General features: G+C 42.1%; 1 protein-coding gene across 36 annotated transcripts in view; it reads left to right on the top strand.

The window, feature by feature from the left end:
* kcnma1a (potassium large conductance calcium-activated channel, subfamily M, alpha member 1a) overlaps positions 1 to 23401 on the top strand; it is an 847042-nt gene that overhangs the window by 741568 nt on the left and 82073 nt on the right. For all 36 annotated transcript variants that reach the window (XM_043678944.1, XM_043678947.1, XM_043678946.1 and 33 more), the window contains one exon: positions 676 to 868. In XM_043678944.1, the coding sequence (XP_043534879.1) occupies positions 676 to 868 (193 nt within the window). The remainder of the gene's footprint in view (positions 1 to 675; positions 869 to 23401) is intronic.

The following is a 23401-nucleotide window of genomic DNA, read 5'->3' as shown; positions in this document are numbered from 1 at the left end:
GTCACTGGATCAAAATCCTGGAATGTCCTTCCTGACAGCATTGTAGGTGTCCCTATTCCACAAGAATTGTTGGTAGGCCAGAAGTGAGCTCACCATCACCTCTTCCAGGTCAATTAGGAATTATGAAGAAATGTTGGCCTGTTGATGCCCAGATCCTTTGAACAAGTTTTTAAAAAGGATATATAATCTACCCTGCCGTGCAAATACCTTATCAGTGCACTAGCAAGGGCTAATATGCACAAATAACTGCCATTGTTTCGGCTCCTTTACTTTCTTCACCCTTTGTTCCATGGATATCCAGATACCGCAAGTGCTATTTGACATTTTGTTGCAATGATGAGCAGCCTGGCATTTCGTTCACGCATTCTGAATGCCAGAGTTTGCCAGTTAGAAAAGATTGCTTACAGTTATTGACTTGGCATCAATGACTCAGATGTAGAAAGCTGGCAATGTGCCTGTCTCTTATTTGCTTTTAATGGCTTCAGTGAGTATAAACAATGAACCGGAGAGTTGCCATCAGCACCATCTACCCTTTCAGATAAGTGCACATCTCCAATTCCCCAGCACATAGTTACATTGGTTTAATGTTGGAGTATAAAAGACTACTTGTTAAGTATTGTCCCATAGCTGCAGTCTTGATCTTTAATTTGTTTTTCTATTTTTTATTCGCTGAAGGGTACGCCATTATGTCGAGCTGATTTAAGGGCTGTCAACATCAACCTCTGCGACATGTGTGTTATTCTATCAGCCAATCAGAACAATATCGACGATTGTTCGCTGCAGGACAAAGAATGCATCTTGGCGTCACTCAACATCAAATCTATGCAGTTTGATGACAGCATAGGGGTCTTGCAGGCTAATTCCCAAGGTAAGGACTGCCCTATAATACTTCCCTGCAATGCCTGGAGGGGACAGGAGCTGGCAAAAAGAATATCCCTCACTCAGTAATTCAAACAGTCTCAGATTGGTATATTTGACAATAAGGGCAACTGACTGCAATGATGTTTTAAACAGGACGGAGATAAACAGCAAAGGAAAATAATAGCTTTTGGATTGATGGGGACATTTTTAAATGGGCTGAACCTTATATAGCAAGGGTATAATTAAACTTAAGTGTTTCAAAAGCTTCTTATGCATAGTTTGTGTGTGGCCATTTTTGTGACTGTTTTGAGAGAAAAGAACAAAAAATGACAGAGATCCTTTTTTTTAATATATATGATAATTTTGCTTGCAACAATTGTTTTTTTTCATTTTCCTCAAAATTTCATTGACTCTCAGAAGGTCAAGGCATATGGTAACTTGGACATTTTCAATTCTGGAGTCTAGAGTTTAGAGAATGTTTCATACTTTCTCTGTTTAGCTCAGAAATATGCATTATCAATTAAACATTGAAATGCACAGTTCTTTTTGTTTTCAAAACTATGACTAATCACCTTTTAGCGCTGTTTAAGGCCTCAACATCTCACACATCAAACTCACAGCTATCTGATAATAGAATGAGGCGGGGAACTGTTTGACCTCGTAAAATGTTTTGTTGGAAAAGATTTAGGTTCTATTCATTGTCAGATTGTACAGTTGTTTATGTAGTAATGTACCTCTTGTGGAAATATTTTATGTACCACTATCTGGGGACATAAACATATTAGAAACCGTTGATATGTTTCCATTTCATATGGGACTTAAAACTGACTACCTTCTTGAAAATGAGAAATGACGTGGGACATGTAAAATCAGCAAATATATGCTCGATAACATCTACATATAGGTGCAGAAAGCAATTATTTACTGCTTCTTTGGCCCAGTTATAAATATTTTAATCTCTCTCTTTGCCTTAAGACATTGAATTGTTTAAAGAGTGTTCTTACTCGGGTTATGTACAGCAATCTGTAGTACTTTTTTGAATCTGGGAAGAATATTATGATTTAATTAAAATGTACAAGGAGATCAATGTTTGTTCCAACCGAATGTAATGATTTATATAGATGACTATGCATTGCAGCAGTTGCTTGGCAACAGGTAGAAAATCAACCATTGCTTAAGGCTGTTTATAAAATTACTGAAATCGATTTGCAACAATTGCTAAATAACACTCACCAACTTCAAGTAGTGGTATTAGAGAGCTAACAGAGCAATAGATAATAACACCGTTTAAATGATTGTACTTCTGAAATATTTATAAAAGCACTTTATACCTCCTTTGAGACTTTTAAAATGTTCTGAGTCTTTAATGCTGGACTGGTTGTTCCATGTCTGTTCTTAATTTTCCTCAGAATAGATTGAAAAGCTCTCATGCCAGTAAGACATTTGACGTGAATATAGTATATTTTAAAAGTCTCTGGAATAGATTTAGAGGTCTATCATTATTACAGTAATTGTGTTTGGTGCCTTATTAGAATGACTTTTGGCCCTTTGATGTTTTCTTAAGTGGTTCAGCAATCTTAATTAAATGAAGCTGCAATGGCTACGAGAATGGCATTTAAACTGCCTACTTGCAAATAAAAATTAAATTTTGTAATTTTAATATTTTACACACCTTTAGCATGACATGACTAGCCACCCTGCTGGTTTATATTTACTAATTGCAAGCTCAAAGCAGTAACACAATGCTAGTAAACCACATAACCCTTAAAATTCTAATGAGACTACAAGGACTGCATCTGATGCTATTGTTTAAGTGGGTAATGGTTCCAGTAATGTACTAATTGCAGGTTGAAGTACATTAGCCTGGTATCTACATTTAGGATTTTTTTTCACAGTATGGCCTTAAGGGAATAGTTCAAAAAGACATTACCTCCAAATTTCTGTCATTTACATTTATTACTCACTGTACTAATTCTAGATAACCATTTTTTTACTGTTCAGTTGCATGAGTTGTTAAAAAAATTCTTTGAACCTGCAGTGAGTTCTGTTAAAATGTGCCTTTTGTCTTCATTTGCAAGAGTATTTAATTGTTATTTTATGCAGAAGTCCAATTAAAAATCTGCCAGTGTTGTAGATAACTTGATTGTAGATGTTAGTTTGACTGTGTCTCTTCCCTACTCATGCCGCAGAAAGTGTGTACCCCTTCTAGTCTACTCTTGCTGATTGAAACTCCCTTCAGAACTTGTTATTGTTGCTACACAGTTGTCTTTGGAAATATGGGACTCACTTCTCCAGTTGAATGCTATAATTTTATAACCACTATGTTTTGCAGGTTTTTTTTCAAGATTATATACATACTGAGCCTTGCAAACCCAAGAGGATCCAAATTGGATCCCAGCTGGGCAGTGGTATTGTCTTTGCAATTAGAACATGAAAAAATGCAAAGTATGAGAAAACCCATTGAACTCTCCAAAGCTCTTACTCCAGCTCTCTCAGATCAGCATTGTCTATACTGCCTTTATTACCCCGATAAATTATTCCAGATGTTTATTAAATAAGAGAGTGCAAAAGAATTAGATTGTGTTTAATGCATTGTTGCACCTGGAGTACAACAGGGTGGGGCAATTTTTCAGACATCACTGCCACCACCCAAAACAGATGTTTGTCCCTTAAGTATGTTGACAAGGACTTAACACCTGTTTTAGAATCCTTTCAGGAAATTATTTAGAGTAAGTCCTTTGAGTCAGAGGCCCAGTTGTGATCATCTCAAAGGTCTCTGTTTGGTACGCTTTGTGGCCACATCACTGTCTACACTTGAGAAACAGCACTATTGGATAACTAACTTCCTACCCATAGAGTTTAAATTCCTGAAGGGGGAAAAAAAAACTAGCTGTACTTCCTAGCAAAAGATAAAAATTGCTTTAAGCTTCCCCTTTGTTTTGTGAATCTGATATGTCTGCAGACCAGCAGTTCAGGCAGCATCCGAGGAGCAGTAAAATCGACGTTTCGGGCAAAAGCCCTTCATCTGATGAAGGGCTTTTTGCCCGAAACGTCGATTTTGCTGCTCCTCAGATGCTGCCTGAACTGCTGTGCTCTTCCAGCACCACTAATCCAAAATCTGGTTTCCAGCATCTGCAGTCATTGTTTTTACCTATGTCTGCAGACCAGTTGTCCAACATTGAATATCTGACCAGTACAGAGTGTGGGCTCACGTTGGCCACTTGAGCAAGATACCAATCAGCAGCTTAGATTTATGCCCCAATAGGAGTCAGCGAAGAAGGAAAGAAGACATGAAGAAACCAAAGAGTTGAATGTTAATGAATGCTTACCTGATTTGATTTCTTCCTTTTACATTTTTATCTGTAAAATTAAATCCTACCCAGAAAGTACCATGCCAGAACACCAGATGAAACTGTGCTGCCAGTTCAGAAGCAAACTGTCTCCCTATCTTTGGTGTGCATATAGGAACTGCCCACATTTGGCTGATAAGAAGTGTTGCCCTTTGATGTTCTGCTTGCACCATGATCTTGTCATGAACTACCGCTAATACATTCCAATGCTGGAGCTACAACTTTTCATTAAACTTGCCCAAGCAACGAAGTGAATTAAGTTTTAATTAGCCTTTATATCAAGTTAAAAGTGGCAGATTCTGATTTATGAGACATTTCACTTTTATTTTGCTTTCTGCAATTCAACGCTACAATTACACACGCCATGAATAAAAATAGTAATGTGCACCCATTTAGTCTTGAAAATAATATGCTACCAATCTTACCTTTAAACATCGCACTCCATTTGGAGTGGGATTTCACTGTTCGTCATCTTATATCTATAAAGGTTATATTATAAAATTAAAATATGGAATTTTGTAGAGAGAGACTATATTAAGTAGCATAAAGGTTATTATTTATTGTCATGGTGTGGGCTGCATTATTCAACCCCATTGTGAAGCAGTATTAATTTATTTTTGTTCATGTGTATACTTGAATTTCTAGTTACTAGAACCCAGTGTGAGTCAGTGGGCATGGTGCGATAGGTGAACATCATGGTATTAGAAAATTCAAAGTCAGGATTCATCGAGCCACCTGCCTGGCGTATTACAGTTGAAGTCGGTTCTCACAGGGTGTCCACATAATGATCAGGAGGTGAAATCCCAGCTAGTTTTCCAGCTTCCTATCCCCTGGATGCTGAAGCCAATTTTCACATCACATTCCATTTCTAACTCTGTGAATCAGAACTAACTCAGTACAGAGAAACCTCAATTATGCGGCATTTGATAATCTGAATATGGGATTATGCAGCAAGATTGCAAAGTCCCAATGCTTGGCTAAATTATGTTATCCGGCATTTGATTATCCAAAATTCAATTAACCAAGTGAAATATTCCCAACCCGTGATCTTCAGATAATCGAGGTTCCTCTGTATAACTAAAGGCTGCCATTGGTTCTTAAAACCAGTGTGGATAAAAGGTGTACGTTATAACAGATATTCCCTTAGCATAAATGGCTAACTCTGTTTGGACATATTCCTGAAGCTGTTATAACTTGCCACCATCACAACTCCTGTCACTTGTCCAGCATGCCCATCCACATTGTACACCATCTTCCCTTGCCAATTTAAAATCATTGTCTGATTGAATGATTCTTAACAGCATTTTGCAAACAGCCTTTTTTTTCTACATCAATTATTTCTAGAAGTGATGAACAAAAATGTTTTGATAAACAATTGAAACATAAAGATTAGCCCACATTTTTCAACCAGAATATGGCAGCTTATCTGTGATCACATTAGTACCCGAGAAATTAACCTTTAATACCTGGCTACTCAGGTAGTTTTGTAGAGGTTTGGAACCCTACCTTGTTATCTGATGGGCAAATCAAAGACAGCTATTGTTTCAATACAGAATTTCTGCAAATGGGAGCACAAGTGTTGAAGCCACAAAGGAAAAGGCTAGGAGCATTTTGGGTTTCATGAGCAGAAGCAGGAGAGTGAAAGACCAAGATGTAAATACATTATATAAGGCCGCAACAGGGTTCTGATGGAAGTGTGCAGACTTGAAACATTAACTCTGTTTCTTTCTCTTCATGTGCCACTAGATCTGCTGAATGTTTCCAATATTTTCTATTTTTATTTCAGATTTCCAGCATCCACGCATTTTTGTATTTGTAATGGGGGTCCAGTTAGGGCACTGTTTCTTCAGCAACTGTTTACTGAAGGGACATTCTCTCTCTCACTCACACGTGCACGCACGTGCACACACATGCACACACATACACGCACTAGATTGATGCTTGTAGTGGAAAGCTACAGTTGTGATGAAACCTTGTCATACTTTAGCAGAGTACTTCAATAGGCAATTTAATTGAAGTATTTTTATATAAGGTTTTAATGGTATAAAGAGGTGAAGAGATATTATAGGACCATAAAACATAGGAGCAGAAATTAAGCCATTCAGCCCATCAAGTCTGCTCTGCCATTCAATCATGGCTGATAGATTTCTCGACACCATTCTCCCACTTTTTCCCATAACCCTTGATCCCCTTGACAATCGAGAACCTATCTACCTCTGTCTTAAATATACTCAAAGACCTGGCCTCCACAGTCTTCTGTGACATTGAATTCCATAGATTCACCAGTCTCTTGCTGAAGAAGTTTCTCCTTATCTCCATTCCCTTTATTCTAAGGCTGTGACCTTGTGTCCTAATCTCTCCTACCAATGGAAACATTAGCTCCACAATTCTCCATGCTATCTGCATTCTTCCCATTCTGACCTCTCGAACATCCCCATTTTGATTGCTCCATGATTGATGGCCCTAAGCTCTGGAATTCCTTCACTAAACTCTCAACCTCTCTATGGCTTTCCACTTTTAAGATGCTTTTTGACCAAGCTTTTAGGCCATTGGTTCTCAGGTCATGTGATTTAGCCGAGTGTCAAACTGCAGTTTATAACGCTTCTGTGAACTTTGCAATGCTTTATTATAATTTGTTATCCTAATTGAGGAATTAGGATATGAGAAACTCATTTCTGCAGAAGGTTGTTATGGAACCAAACTATTTGAAATCTAACTATATTAGATTTACATGTAAATAGATGCAGTTATTGAGCTGAAATGTGTGGTATAGAAATATGAGCTGGAGTTGCCAGATACAATAGTGAACTATTGGCAAAGGGTCAATGAGAGTTCATTATAGCAAGCAAAGGTGAAAGTCCTATTGAAGGTTTGAGGTTACATCTGTATCCTGAAGGCAGTAATTGACTAATTATACCTCTTGAGTTGCCATCAATATTTATTATATCCTTGAGTTAGATTTATTTTTAACTGGAATTTTTCACCAGTTTTGTGTCAGACTTGTGCCTTGTGACTCCAGTAATCAGGCATGTCAAGCCTAGTTTTAACCCTTCACTGATCAGCAGGAATGGTGTGTGTTCAATGATACAAAAAGGTATTGTCTATTTCCACAATCTGCAATATGAATACTGTTTGTTTTGGCAGCTGATGTAGCCTCTACTCCTAGGAGGAGAAAGTGAGGTCTGCAGATGCTGGAGATCAGAGCTGGAAATGTGTTGCTGGAAAAGCGCAGCAGGTCAGGCAGCATCCAGGGAACAGGAGAATCGACGTTTCGGGCATAAGCCCTTCTTCAGGAAGGGCTTATGCTGAAGAAGGGCTTATGCCCGAAACGTCGATTTTCCTGTTTCCTGGATGCTGCCTGACCTGCTGCGCTTTTCCAGCAACACATTTCCAGCTCTACTCCTAGGAGTCCCATTGATGACTACGAATCTATACAATTTATGTATAGATCTGTGCCATTGAACTTTTAACTAGCTGTTGAGTAGGTTGCCCATTTTTTCCTGCTGGAAGCTGATGGAATTGCTAAGACAAGACTTTCGAAAATTATTTTCTTATGTAAGACATGGATTAGCAGTGGTGTTCCACTGGGTCCTCAAGGAAAGTTAAAGCCTCTATAGTCTTCCCCACCCACATCATGAATTCACATTATCTCTGACAGCCACCTTCTGATGTTAGTGGGTGGCTTCATGAGCCATCAGTTTCTACCTCTCACTGCAAGACTCAGTAATGATGCACAGCAGTTAACATTTCATCTGCCATCTTTCCAGGGTGTGAAATCCCTCGTGTACTCAGTTCTCTCATTCTGTGTACCTACCTTACCAAATTTTGTCAACCTTTTAAACACCTGGTTAGACCAATCACATTGTGAGTTCCCAGCCCGCTTCAAGGTGAATACCAGTGGTGGTGCACTGAGGCTGCACTGCATCAATAGCCCACTTAATGTCTTCAATTTGCAGCAGAATGAGAAGGCCTTCCACAATCCCTCTCTTCCAGATATGTGAAACCTAGCATCACCTTGGCCAACTTAATTACCTACTGCTACCACAGCATCAACCCCACTTTGGGGTAGTCCATTGGGCGTGTAGTGCAGCATAATCTGAGTTCTGTGTTCAGGAACCCAGGCACTTCAGTCACAAGTTCAGGCGCTGAATGTAAGTGGGGAGCATGCTGCTCAGGGGCCATTTTTCTATTGTCACCAACCCTCCAGTTTGCCCCAGAGTCTCCACAGATTAAAAATTAATTGCTGTGAGTGAAAGAATGAGAAGAAAATTGTCAGGGCAGCTTAAAAAGAAAACTGTTTGCCTTCTTCCCACTTCCAGGCAGCACTTTGTTTATTGGTAATAAAAATATTGAGAGATAGCATAAAGGCCGGCTGAGGGAAATCAGGTCAGCAGGAGCTGGAAACTTCGGAGAGTGCCTCCAAATGTAGCTGACCTTGTTGTGCTCTTCTAAAATTGAACCAGAGAGAAACTTTAAAGCTATGTATGTCAGTCCACAAAATAGTGACCAGCAGGGGATTAATCCATGTATTGAGCTAATTGCTGGGTGAGGCAGGGCAGTGGCGGGGTGTAAGGGGAAGGCTGATAGTGGTAGTGGAAAGACCAAACGGCAGCAGAGAGCCCTTCGAGCTGCTTTCAACTGTTGGTTGTTTAAAATGCATGGTCATCAGTCAAATTTCCACCCTGTTGGTGAATCAAACTGAAGTAAATGAAAAACTCTCATAATTCAGGAACTCTGAGGTAGCTACAGAATGCTTGCGGTTTGCCCAAGGTACGGTTTTATGTTAAGCTTAGATCACTAACGTAAAACATTGCAAGCATTCAGCATAGCTGTCAAAGGCAGCTTTCTGGGATTTACAAGGCTAATTACACTCACTGATATAATGTCGACCATGAATTTACAGTGTATGTATTCTGCATATGACCTCAGTGGGGGGTTGAATTCCCATTCAGGCTGTGCCACATAAATCTGGCGGCGAGTGGTCGACGGCTAAGTGTAAGTCACACTGCTGGTTACGGGGTTATGCTGCCTGACGTGCGACTGCTAATGAAGTCAGCAGCTTGTTAAAAGTTGTAAACATCCCATGTGTGTTTTTGATCGCCTCGGTGTCCATTTCCTGACCAAAATGAATAATCGCATCAACAAGCTCAGGACAAGTCAAAGGCACTCATCTGGACCATGATGTTAAACCAGCAACATGGGGAATGTAGAATGTTAACTCGAGATACGAGATCTCATAAAAGTGACCTTTACAAATCCTCATAAGATTCAGATTTATTTCTGTGGTAAATTCCATCGCCTCGGGTTTAACACAGACAGCAAAGTCCATTTTCTTTTGTTTTAGGATTCTAAGCATGCGATTAAATGAGATTGCAGTGAACGTCAGATGACTTGAGCTTGTGCAAAGCAGTTCAACATGAAACAATGCGAAGACAATCTTTGACCAGACCCTGCAGTGAGAGGGAGATTTGCAGTAGCATGTGCTGCTACTTTGTGCAAAGTAAGCAGACTGACAGGAAGGAGAGCAGGTCAGCTACCTCCAGAAATAGAATGAACTGAGTACAAGTCCTTTGGTACAAACAACAGTGTCTGAGAGGGTCAGAGGTCCAATTTCAGCTGTGAATTATTTTCTTTGCAGTTAGAAGCATGTCTGCAGTTCCAGAAATGAAGCCCAGGCCATTTTTAACTTGCTGCCCTGAATGGAGTCCCAACATTGATTTTCTGTCCAATTGGGGTGGAAATTGGTTGAACACCAGGTAACCCAAGTTGCTGCCAGGATTGGCTGCTGGGACTCTCCTGGAGCAGTAAGGGCAGGAGGATCATGATGAGAATAGTGAGGGAGAGGGCGGGGAGGATGAGTCTTCAGCAGGAGACGCTTAACGTTGTCATGCCAGGTCATGGGGAAACATTCCTACTCCTGTTCAGGCCTGTTACTGACTATAGATTCTTTTCCCCACCATTAAATAGACTTCCCAATCAGGTCAGCAAATTAGAATTGCAGATCCAATGGTATCATTAGGCTATGACATGGAGGAGCCAGTGTTGGACTGGGATGCACAAAATTAAAAATCACACAACACCAGGTTATAGTCCAGCAGGTTTATTTGCAAGCACAAGCTTTTGTAGCACTCCAAAGGCTTGTACTTCCAAATAAACCTGTTGTACTATAACCTGGTGTCGTGTGATTTTTTTTTAACATCGTCAGGCTGCAACATGCCCATTTAATTTAAAAAATTGTATTAGGCTTGAGAGTACATCCTTAACACCAGCTCAGTAGTACAATGTTGTTCTGGGGCAGCAGAAGAGCTTCTATGGGACCGCTTAGAATCGGTAGACGGTCCATATTCAAGAACTTCAAGATCAACCTGGATGAGTATGCCACTGCTGTTGCAGACTCCATTAGCGAGTGTGTGGAAGACTGCATGCCAAAGAAGTTAATCCGAGTATTCCCTGTACGGAAACCATGGATGAATCGGGAGATCCGTGACCTACTGAAGTCCAGGTGAGTAGTGTTCAGGTCAGACAAGCCTGACCTTTACAGGAAATCCAGATACAACCTGAGTAGGACCATTAGAGATGCCAAGAGGCAATACTAGACATAGCTAGAGACCCAAACTAACATGGACACCCGCCATTTGTGGCAAGGCTTTCATGACATAATGCACTGTAAAGGGAAGCAGTGCAGAGCAGGTAAAAATACATCCCTCCCTCTGCGCTCAGTGCATTATACCCTCACTTCAAACAGAAGGTCAGCAAAACCGTGTCACCTGCCCTAACAGGCCCAGCTGTATCTGTTCCCTCAGTCACCGCTGCAGATGTCAGATTGACCTTCTTGAGAGTGAACCTACGAAAGCCACTGGCCCGGATGGATTGCTCAGCCAGCACTCTGATTGTGTGCGGACCAGCTGGCGGGAGTATTCCCTGTCATCTTTAAATTCTTCTTACTACAATTTGAGGTCCCACCTGCTTCAAGAAGACCACCGCCATCCCAGTACCAAGGAAAACTCGTGTAGCATGCCTCGATGACCACTCCCCAATGGCTCAGATCTCCATAAGCATGAAGTGCTTCGAGCAATTAATCATGGCTCATATCAACTCTAGTCTCCTAGCCTGCTTTGATCCCTTGCAATTTGCCTACCATCACAACAAGTCTATAGCAGACCCGATCTCCCCGGCCCTACACCCATCCAGAGAACATCTGGATAAGAAGGATACCTACGTCAGACTCCTACTCACTGAATCCAGCTCTTCCTTCAACACTATAATTCCAACCATAGTCTAGATTAGAGTGGTGCTGGAAAAGCACAGCAGTTCAGGCAGCATCCGAGAAGCAGTAAAATCGACGTTTCGGGCAAAAGCCCTTCATCAAGAATACAGGCAGAGAGCCTGAAGGGTGGGGAGATAAATGAGAGGAGGGTGGGGAGAAAGTAGCATAGAGTACAATAGGTGAGTGGGGGAGAGAATGAAGGTGATAGGTCAGGATGGGATGGTGGAGTAGATAGGTGGAAAAGAAGATAGGCAGGTAGGACAAGTCATGTGGACAGTGCTGAGCTGAAAGTTTGGAACTGGGGTGAGGTGGGGGAAGGGGAAATGAGGAACCTGTTGAAGTCCACATTGATGCCCTGGGGTTGAAGTGTTCTGATGTGGAAGATGAGGCATTCTTCCTCCAGGCGTCTGGTGGTGAGAGAGTGGCGGTGAAGGAGGCCCAGGACCTCCATGTCCTCGGCTGAGTGGGAGGGGGAGTTGAAATGTTGGGCCACAGGGCAGTGTGGTTGATTGGTGCGGGTGTCCCAGAGATGTTCCCTAAAGCGCTCTGCTAGGAGGCGTCCAGTCTCCCCAATGTAGAGGAGACCGCATCGGGAGCAACGGATACAATAAATGATATTGGTGGATGTGCAGGTAAAACTTTGGATGTGGAAGGCTCCTTTAGGGTCTTGGATGGAGGTGAGGGAGGAGGTGTGGGACAGGTTTTGCAATTCCTGCGGTGGCAGGGGAAGGTGCCAGGATGGGAGGGTGGGTTGTAGGGGGCGCGTGGACCTGACCAGGTAGCCACGGAGAGAACGGTCTTCGCAGAAGGCGGAAAAGGGTGGGGAGGGAAATCTATCCCTGGTGGTAGGGTCCATTTGGAGGTGGCGGAAATGTGGGCGGATGATTTGGTTTATGCGAAGGTTGGTAGTGTGAAAGGTGAGCACCAGGGGCGTTCTGTCCTTGTTACGGTTGGAGGGGTGGGGTCTGAGGGCAGAGGTGCAGGATATGGACGAGATGCGTTGGAGGGCATCTTTAACCACGTGGGAAGGGAAATTGCGGTCTCTAAAGAAGGAGGCCATCTGGTGTGTTCTGTGGTGGAACTGGTCCGCCTGGGAGCAGATCCGCCGGAGGCGGAGGAATTGGGAATACGGGATGGCATTTTTGCAGGAGGTAGGGTGGGAAGCTAATCTCCAAACTCTGAGACCTCAGTCTCTGCTCCACCCTCTGCAACTGGCTCCTCGACTTCCTGCCCCACAGATTAGTACCTCTTCCATGACAATCCTCAACACTACCACACAAGACTGGGTACTCAGCCCCCTACTGTACTCTCTCTACATTTGGGATTGGGTAGCCAAATATCATTCCTGAAGAAGGGCTAATGCCCGAAACGTCGATTCTCCTGTTCCCTAGATGCTGCCTGACCTGCTGCGCTTCTCCAGCAACACATTTCCATCTCTGATCTCCAGCATCTGCAGACCTCATTTTCTCTTCTAGCCAAATATCATCCTAAGTCCATCTACAAGTTTGCTGATGACACCTCTGTTGTAGGCTGGATCTCAGACAATGACAAGACAGGAAAGAGATAGAATGTGTGGTGGTGTGGTGTAAAGATAACAATCTCTCCCTCAACATCTGAAGAATGAAAGACCTGATTATTGACTTCAGGAAGCAAGGTGGAGGGCATGCTGCTATCTACTTTTAGGGAGCTGAAGTGGAGATGGTTGAGAGTGTCAAGTTTCCAGGAATGACAATCACGAACAAATGTCCTGGTGCACCCACATTGATATAATGGTCAAGAGGGCACAACAATGCCTCAACTTCATCAGGAGGCTAAGGAAATTCAGTGTGTTCTTAGAGACTCCCACAAATATTTTTTGATGCACCATAGTAAGCGTTCTATCCAGAAGCATCACTGCTTAGTATGGCAACTGCTCTGCTGAGCGCCATAAGAAGCTACAGAGAGCTGTGAGTACAGCCCAGTCCATGACGCAAGCTGGCCTTCCATCCATTGACTTCACCTATACTTCTCACTGCCTTGGAAAGGCAACTGACATCATCAAAGACCCCTCCCATCCCGGTTATAGTCTCTTCCAACCTGTTCTGTTAGGTAGAGGGTACAAAAACGTAAACACATGGACCAACCAATTCAAGAACATCATCTTTCCCACTGTTATTAAACTTAAGAATGGATCTCTCAACTTTCAAGTTTAATATTGATCTCATTCTTTGTGCACCTTCTCTGCAGCTGTAACATTGTATTCCTCACTCTGTTCTATTACCCTTATGCACTTTGTACACTATGATCTGCCTGTACTGCACAAAACAAAACTTTTCATTGTACCTAGGTAGATATGACAATAATAAATCAAATCAAATCATATTACATCTGGCAACTCCAAGGCAGGTAAATAACTTGGGCAGTTCCCACTGGTGGCTGGAGTTACTGTGTAGTCCAAGACAATCTCTTGAGATGCTGCTCATAAAGGATTAAAACCTTTGAAGGGTTAAGTATACTTATCAACTGGAGTGGTGTTATTGTGTAAGAAACTGAACTAGAGCATAGTGATGCAATTCAGTCCACCTTCAAGTAGCGCCTTCTGCTATTTTGGAATTTACGTCATAAATTCCATGTCAGCATTTTCTGATGGGAGAAGCCGAGGTAAACCTATCACACTGTTAAAAGTCTCTCCCTGTATTGGTGGGTGATGCAGACCTTCTTTGGGGTGGGGGTGAGGGGGAGGGGGGGTGAGTGGAGCGGAGGGTGACAGGAATGGTGATGCAATTACAGTGTGACATGTTTACATTGGTGGTTTCCATTATACATACAGACACAGGCATTTAGAATGGAAAAGCTGACAGAAACTATAAATCTTATAATATTTAAGTATCTTTATGATCATGTTCTTTTCCAAAAATAATGATTTGCAGCATTTTTACAAATTTTTTTTCCCATCCATTAACACATCTTAAATCATATTCTGTTTTCCTTTGGACTGGGAAATAGAGGGGTGGTGGAAACATGTTAATCTTGCATAAATCCCTCACCCTGCCCCTAAAGATATTGCATTTGATATTGTGCCTGCTGAAAGAACAGAAAGGCAATATTGAAGGAGTGCTGCTCTACCAGGGTGCTGACTTACAAATGAGTAATTCAGTCAAGACTCTGTCCTTTCTTGTGGACATAAAAGATCCTTTAACACTATTTGAAGAGGAGTAGAAAGGTTCTCTCAGTTTCTCTTCCTGGCCAATATTTCGATCTCAGCCAATATCTGTAAGACAGTATATCTGGTTCATTTATCTCCCTGCTGCTTATCTTACACAACTGGATTACTATATTTTTCTACATTCCAACATTTTGAAAGTAATTAATTGGATGTAAGGCCCTTGGGTTGTCCTGATGTTGTGAAAGATGCTCTGCAAATGCGAGCTGTTTTATTTCTTTTCTTCTTCTATACTTCCTGATGGGGCTGGATGGCAGGATAAGACTGACCTTCTGACAGTACAATGTCATGATTTGCTGCAGAAACATGTTGATACCAAATACAACAAGGAGATGCTGTTATTTTAACCATCCTGCCCAACACACAGTGCCTGGTTGATAATAGCCATAATCAAGAATTGACACATCTTCCCTGTGATGGTCGCTGAGTGCAAAGATTAGTAAAGATTCCAGCTCCAACGCGTGACCCTCTGTTTAGGGGTATCCGTGGTTCAGATTTGGGATTTGGCTTTGCTATGCCAATCATAATGTTGTCAAGAGTAGACTGGAGATGGAAAAATATAAGTTAGTAGTTTTGAATTGAAAGTTAATGCTTGGAGTGCAAAGTCACTTTGAGGTGACTTTGTTTGGAAACTTGCAGCAAAAGGTTATTTAAATGTGTTAACTACTAAAAACCTTGCCCTCTGCCCAGCAGAACTACTTTTAAGTAAAAAGATTATAATGGAGAAGGAATGCATTAATATCTAGCATTTGTTGATTATCTTTTGGCTAGAAATGTTGGTGATTCCTTCAGGGGATTTGGTCATGTTTAGCACTGTTTATTTTTATTCAACAAGTGATATTTATTTTAATCCACAAATCAGCAGTACGTGTAGTAGAGCCTGGCATCATTGGGGTGTGCCTTACTCTCACCTGTGGCCCTTGGCAGTTCTCTCTGAGACTCCAGTGCTGTCCCAGCGGTGGTAGTGCCCAGGGCTGTAACTGAGCCCCATTTCCTCTTGCTCTCCTTTCGCTATGGAATGATTGGAAATTTATTTTTAAGCAGAGTAGCAGATTTCAGCAGCTGAAAGGACTTTCTTAAATTTAGGGATTCTGAGGCCACACCAGTGGTGGTCTCACCGAGAGCAGTTGCAATTGGAAAATTGAGCGTATGATTTTCCATGACTGAACGGCAACGTATCCCTTTGGGAAGGGGCAGCTGGTCAGGAATCTTGTGGGCCTCGTTTCACTAGCTGCAATGCAAATGTAGGCACATGCAGCAAAGGTGCCACTCAGAAGCCCATTGCATTCAAGACTAAAACCTATGGCTGTTGGTGCCTCGCTAAATAGTGGTGGGATTTTTTTGTTGACATTTTCCTTGAGTTTTCCTGGTCAAAAAAACTGTGTCAGAGATTTTTTTGGAAGGTCCACACTGTGACTCAGGCAGGAATTTCTCAGCCACGCAATAGGTAATCCAGGACAATGTGTGTCAGGATTGTCCTTGCCAAGGACAACACTGAAGGGCTTCCATAGTTTCCTTGGTCTGATTTATCTCCTTTTTTGAAGATGTATGCCATCACTGGGGGTAGGAACCTCCCACGCTCCTAAGATGCATGCATACTATCTTGATGTGAGCAAAAAAGATAGTAGCTTTGAAGACCTCAGCTGGAATACTATCAAGACCACAGGATTTTCATCTGTTTGATTGCAGCTCTCCCATTGACAGTGGTTCACCCATTATTTGTATCGTAGCCACAGCTGCCAGTGTGGGTTCACAATAGAGGAGTTGTTCTTTTCAGAGTTGATGAATAGGATAATCATTTTCAGGAAGAGAAGTGCTTGTCCATTTGATTTTGGTCCATATTTCAGTGTTGGTGCCTTCAAAAACAAACCTTTGGTAACCACAATGGTCAAGATACATTTGGACATAGCAGGATGTCTTCCCACCACCGGTTGTTTATGGTTTGGTTTTGTCGTTGGTTATCTATCCTGAGCACTTGGAATGCTGTCGTCTTGACTTGCAATCTTTAGTTGGCCTGCCAGGCAGTGAAACAAGGCAGTTTGGTTTTGTTCTAGGTGGTCACATATTTCTGCATCATTTTTATCAATCCAGGCCTGTTAACGATATTAGAAATGTTATGGGTGGCACAGTGGCACAGCAGTTAGCACTGCTGCCTCACAGCACCAGGGTCCCAGGTTCAATTCCAGCCTCGGGCAACTGTCTGTGTGGAGTTTACACATTCTCCCCGTGTCTGTGTGGGTTTCCTCCGGGTGTTCCGGTTTACTCCCACAATCCAAAGATGTGCAGGCCAAGTGAATTGGCCATACTAAATTGCCCATAGTGTTAGGGAAATGGGTCTGGGTGAATTACTCATCGGAGAGTCGGTGGGGACTGGTTGGGCTGAAGGGCCTGTTTCCACACTGTATGGAATCTAATCTAATCTAAATCAATGGTTTGAAACAGAAATCCTGTACAGCTGGCTTCATTTGATCCCATTGATCTGAAATTGATTTGGATGTGCAAATATTTTCCAGATTGGTTGTGAGTTACTTTTGAAATTCTGATCTACACTTGAGCCTTTGTGCTAGGGAAAAGCTCACTATCGAGGACCTGTTCAGTAGGTATCAGGCCCTTGCATGAATTTAGTGACCCAGAAATCATTTCGATGTTGGACTCTCACAAAGACAGAATCCAGGAGGTGTCAATGTTTTGATCTCAAATGCCCCCATGTGGTTTTGTGTTCATGCTTCTCTTTATTATAATGAGAAACAAAAGAAAATTGCTGGAAAAACTCAGTAGGTCTGGCTGTATCTATAGAGAGAAAGCAGAATTAATGTTTCAGGTCCAGTGGCCCTTCTTCAGAACTGATTGTGGCTAGGAAAAGATTAATTTATGCTGAAGATGGGGTGGGGAGGTGATGCAAGGAATAACTGCTAATGGGGACAATTAGAATCTGACAATGGGTTGCTTGTACATAGAACATAGAACAATACAGCACAGAACAGGCCCTTCGGCCCACGATGTTTAGCCGAACATTTGTCCTAGCTTAAGCACCCATCCATGTACCTATCCAATTGCCGCTTAAAGGTCACCAATGATTCTGACTCTGCCACTCCCACAGGCAGCGCATTCCATGCCCCCACCACTCTCTGGGTAAAGAACCTACCCCTGACATCCCCCCATACCTTCCACCCTTCACCTTAAATTTATGTCCCATTGCTTCACTGTAAGTCTGTAAGATATAAACTAGTAATTAACTGTTTGGATATAGTAACATCCCATAAGAACATCCTTGGCAAAGGCAAATTCAGTAAAATAGATTGCCTCACATGCCATTCTAGCAGCAGAAACAGAACTCCAGCTTTTAGCTGTAACAGAGAGAGGAATAAGAGCTTCCACGTTTAGCTTCAAGATCCCAGGAACTGCTGAAAGCTAAAACTGGAAATCCTGGTTCTGTGAGAGTTTGACCCCACTCATTCAGACTGCTCCTATTGTTCCAACTTTGTTTAAAAAAAACTCAAGGCCTCACAAGCTGTTTACTTTATTGGCTTTGAGCAGACCACTCAGCATCTCTGTCTCAACCTTTCTTCATTAAAATAAAACCAGGTCAAAATGCAGTTCTTAAAGGCATAGTATCGTCATAATGGCTGATCAGTCACAGATGCTGTTGACCAAAGGAAGGTTCCCAAACCTTCATGCAGCTGTTGCCTGTGGATAGATTCTTGACTGTGTTCTCCCAGAATCACTATCACTGTCCACCATCACCTCAGAACCTGACAAACGCACCCTGGTAGAAACCTATACATGATTACATTTAATATGGGGACCTTGGGGCATTGCCACACATCACATGATGTTGGCAGGCTGGTGGCTATGTTGAGCCAAGTTGAATGGGACAACCATGTATTCACAGTCATCTTCTGTCTTCAGAGCTTGTGAGATAAGCAGCCTTTGTTTGCTTGAGGACTTTTCTTAGAATCCCTACAGTAATGAAACATCAAGTCCACACCAACCCTCTGAGCAGCATCCCACCCACACCTACCCTATCCTTGTACCCTTGCATTCCCATTGCTAATTCACTTAGACTGCAAATCCCTGGACACTATGGGTGATTTAGCATGGGCAATCCACTGAACCTGCACATCTTTGAACGTTGGGAGGAAACTGGAACACCTTGAGGAAACCCACACAGATATTGGGAGAGCATACAAACTCTACACAGAACAGTCACTGGAAGGTAAAATTGAACCTGGGAGTCTCAGCTGTGGGGCAGCAGTGCTAAGCACGGAGCCACCATGCTGCTCCACTTTGTCTGGCACCTCCTATAACCAGCCTTCCCCCCCCCCCCAACCCAACCTTGCCTCCGTGGATAGTTCTAGTAGGAGCAAGGTGCTTCTGACAACATTGATTAAGAGCACACAAGCCATTTCCACCATGTCAAGGCAGTGATGTACAAAGAAGATCGCTAAGGTTGTACAACTAAGATGAAGTGTGTACCTGGTACATTTCCTATTTCATGAACCAAAAGTATCAGAAAATTGACTATATGGTTTTAAAAAAGGAGACAAAATGATGTATAGTAAGGAATTGGTGTGAGTTTTGAGAAATGGTGCAATTTATACAAAATATTTCATCTTCGTGATTGATGTGCTAATTTTTTTTCAGGTGTGACATGAAACTCAGGCTTAACTTATTTCTGTGTAATATATTTGTTCTATGAATATAAAGAGAGTGTTGATGATTTATAATGTTGACTATTTCACCTTTTAAATGAATAAATAAGGTATAATTTCACAAACATGACAGTAATTCTATTTTCATGCAGGAGCTTTCTAAGCATGAAAATATTTCACGTGCTGCAGCGAAACTTGTTGGGTGGATGATTAAAGCTGTTCCATATTCATTAGTTTCTGTGAGTTATTTGCCACTTCCTGCCATCTAATTTAGATTTTTTTGGGTTTACATGAGTGAATTCAAAAAAAAAGAAAAGAGGATCAAATTTATATTTGTTGAATTTTAGTTGTCGCTAATCAATCTTTCCACTTTCTTCACTCCTTTTTAACACTCTGGTTTTCTTGGTCAGGTACAGGCAGCCATCAGCCTTGCAGAACATCATTTTTGACTTCCTTACATCGATCAGGTAGCACTTACCAGAGAGTCAGAAGGTTTTTAGATTAGATTAGATTAGATTACTTACAATGTGGAAACAGGCCCTTCGGCCCATCAAGTCCACACCGCCCCGCAGAAGCGCAACCCCCCCACACCCCTACATTTACCCCTTACCTAACACTACGGGCAATTTAGCATGGCCAATTCACCTGACCTGCACATCTTTGGACTGTGGGAGGAAACCCACGCAGACACGGGGAGAATGTGCAAACTCCACACAGTCAGTCGCCTGAGGCGGGAATTGAACCCGGGTCTCTGGCGCTGTGAGGCAGCAGTGCTAACCACTGTGCCACTGTGCTTGTGGGTTTAAGGCCTGATCTAGAGAGTCGATTACAACATTCCAGAGTGACAGTCCATCCCGGTGCTGAACAAGTACTGAGCAAACTTGGAAGTTAGTTTCTTGGATGAAACTGAAACCCTATCATGGGTGAGCATAAAAGATCCCAACTAGATAGACACTATTTTGAAGAGTTCACTTTGATGTCTTGGCCGATACTTTCCCTCAATCAACATCTCTTTGCTTAAAAAAAATTGTGACCATTATCTCATTGCTATTGTGATGAGATGATATACATGACTTGAATTCATATCAAAAATATTTCATTAGCTGTAAAGCTTTGGGATATGCCGAGGTCATGAAAATTCTAGGCATGTGTTTAACAGTGAGTTTTGGCAATCTGTTTTCGGGAAGGTCATGATCATACCTGATCAAGATATCTCCACAAATGCATTTTTCTGATCTGTTCTGACAGAGAATGCCAACAATAGCGGATTATCCCCCATGTCCCCTCACCTTATTTTGAATACTTGGGAACAATTGTTGCAGTTCTACAGCTATTCAGCTGAAAGCAACTGGTATACACAGACTGAAATCTTCTGCATGTCTTATACCACCTAACTTGTTGAATCTGCCTACTTATCCATTAGGAAAAATTCAGAGTGAATTAATCTGTTTATTTTCCATCAGCTTTTTCCTTTGGGATCGTACTAGTTCACTGGCCCTGATATTTGCAGTTTCAGACCTAAGTGACTACTGTTCATGTGTGAGCCTGAGTATTAGCACACTGATTGCATGGACTGTCATGCAGAGCCCCATCATATCTCCTTTAATGATCACACTCATGTATGTCTTCATGCATCGACCTACAACCAGTAAAGCCTAGCTGTGTAATATCAGTCACAGTTGCAAAGACTTGCCCTGCCCACATCACTTGATCTTTTCTTCAGAAATGTGAACTAATAGAGGTCTACACAATTACAAAAGAATTTGATGAGGCTGACAAAGACAATGGTTTCAATATTCACACAGTCATAGAAACTGTATGGACTGCTATAGATTGTATGGAAGGCCCACCCTCCTGGCAAATCATGCTTTTACTGGGAGGAAAAGGGTGATAGAGGCATTGATTCTGTTATGTGTGGTGCCACCCAGGGATCAGCAAACACATTCATGATGGCTGAAGTGCATTCTCAGAAATGAGAATGTGTACGCTGTAAAAACAGAAATACAATTTCAAGCAGAGCCTTTCAAATGTGAACTCTACTTGCATTTCAAATTGACAGATGTCTTAAAGGATTTCCAGGTCGCCGGTCCAGTAGAGAACCCTGGTTTTCAATGTGTATTCTGGGAGTCTAGTACAATTGCAACATTTAAGAGGCATTTGGATTGGTTTATGAATAGGAGGGGTTTGGAGGGATATGGGCTGGGTGTTGGCAGGTGGGACTAGATTGGGTTGGGATATCTGGTCGGCATGGACGGGTTGGACCAAAGGGTCTGTTTCCATGCTGTACCTCTCTATGACTCTATGACTATGAGTTGTTTGATGTCTTGTATAACTTGTGGGTTGTAAAATGGACTTTGAGTGTCCCTTTCTTATATACTAAGGAACCGCCAGCTTCTGGAGCCCACCACAGGCTTAATCAAATTGTTATAAGAGGGATTCAAACAGCGGTAATCAGCAGAACAAATTACCATTGGATATAACCAAACCCATTCTTTTGGTTTCGATGAAAATCATTATAACTGGCTCCCTCTTTCAAAAAGAATTTTCTTAGTTTTATTTGATACATCAACCTTTCTCCACTCTATCATGGAGGAGAAAGTGACGTCTGCAGATGCTGGAGATCAGAGCTGGAAATGTGTTGCTGGAAAAGCGCAGCAGGTCAGGCAGCATCCAGGGAACAGGAGAATCGACGTTTCGGGCATAAGCCCTTCTTCAGGAATGAGGAAAGTTTGTCCAGCAGGCCAAGATAAAAGGTAGGGAGGAGGGACTTGGGGGAGGGGCGTCGGAAATGTGATAGGTGGAAAGAGGTCAAGGTGAGGGTGATGGGTCAGACTGGGGGGGGGGCGGAGAGGTCGGGAAGAAGATTGCAGGGGAAGTGGCTGCGGCGACCGCAGAGACAGAGTTATTCCCCATAGCCGCGGAGGTCCCGACCTCTCTGCCCCCACCCCAGTCTGACCTATCACCCTCACTTTGACCTCTTTTCCCTATCACATTTCCGACGCCCCTCCCCCAAGTCCCTCCTCCCTACCTTTTATCTTGGCCTGCTGGACAAACTTTCCTCATTCCTGAAGAAGGGCTTATGCCCGAAACGTCGATTCTCCTGTTCCCTGGATGCTGCCTGACCTGCTGCGCTTTTCCAGCAACACATTTCCAGCTCCACTCTATCATGCCAATCAATGTTTGTGCTCTGAAGGACCCTCCTTTCATCCCTCTTCATCTCATCCTGTCAACATATCTTTCCATCCCTTTATTCCTCATGCTTATCTAGTTTCCCCTTAAATATGACTATGCTCTTATCTCAACCACTCTTGATGGTAGTGCGTTTCTACATTTCAAGTCTAGAGGTTTTGCCTGAATTTCTATTTGAATTCATTCTTCATTTGTCCTGCAGTGGTTAGAAAATGGCAAAGTACTTGATATTCATGTCAAAGCCCCTACCCTAAATACAGTCAGTTCTGATATAATGTGACAATTCCATTCTTGTGCAATCTCGCATTATAAGAAACTCGCTCAATAGCATCGCCGTTAAACTAATGGGACTGGAATTGCATTATAGTCAATACAGGGAAAGGAAGTTTGTGTTCTACAAATCACGGTCTAATTTATTCAATCACATTAAACTCAACTTGGTTGAAGAAACGCATTTTGTTTTTAGCAGAATTGACTGTGTACATTTCTGGATTTTCACTGGTGTCATGATAATGTTGCTGAACTAGTAATCCAGAGATTCAGGCTAATGCTTTGCAAACATATGTCCAAATTTCACCAAGGCAGTTGACAAAATTCTAATTAATAAACTCTTATTTGGAATTGAAAGCTAGACTTAGTAACGATGACTGTAAAATTACCCATGGTTGTCTTAAAAATCATTGATGCCTTCTTGAGAAGGAAATCTGTCTTATGTGTGACTACAGACCCAAAGCAATCTCGTTGCTTCTGAAATGCTTTCTGAAATGGCCTCTCAAAGACAGGTAGGAAGGAGTAACAAATGTTGGTCTTGCCAGTGACTATGGCATCTCATGAAAGAATTTTTTAAAATACAGAACCATTTAAAATAAAATCAATCTTG

The sequence above is a fragment of the Chiloscyllium plagiosum genome, chromosome 38 (genome assembly GCF_004010195.1).
Source record: "Chiloscyllium plagiosum isolate BGI_BamShark_2017 chromosome 38, ASM401019v2, whole genome shotgun sequence".
In the NCBI taxonomy this organism is placed as follows: Eukaryota; Metazoa; Chordata; class Chondrichthyes; order Orectolobiformes; family Hemiscylliidae; genus Chiloscyllium; species Chiloscyllium plagiosum.
This window is presented reverse-complemented; position numbering and strand designations above follow the sequence as displayed.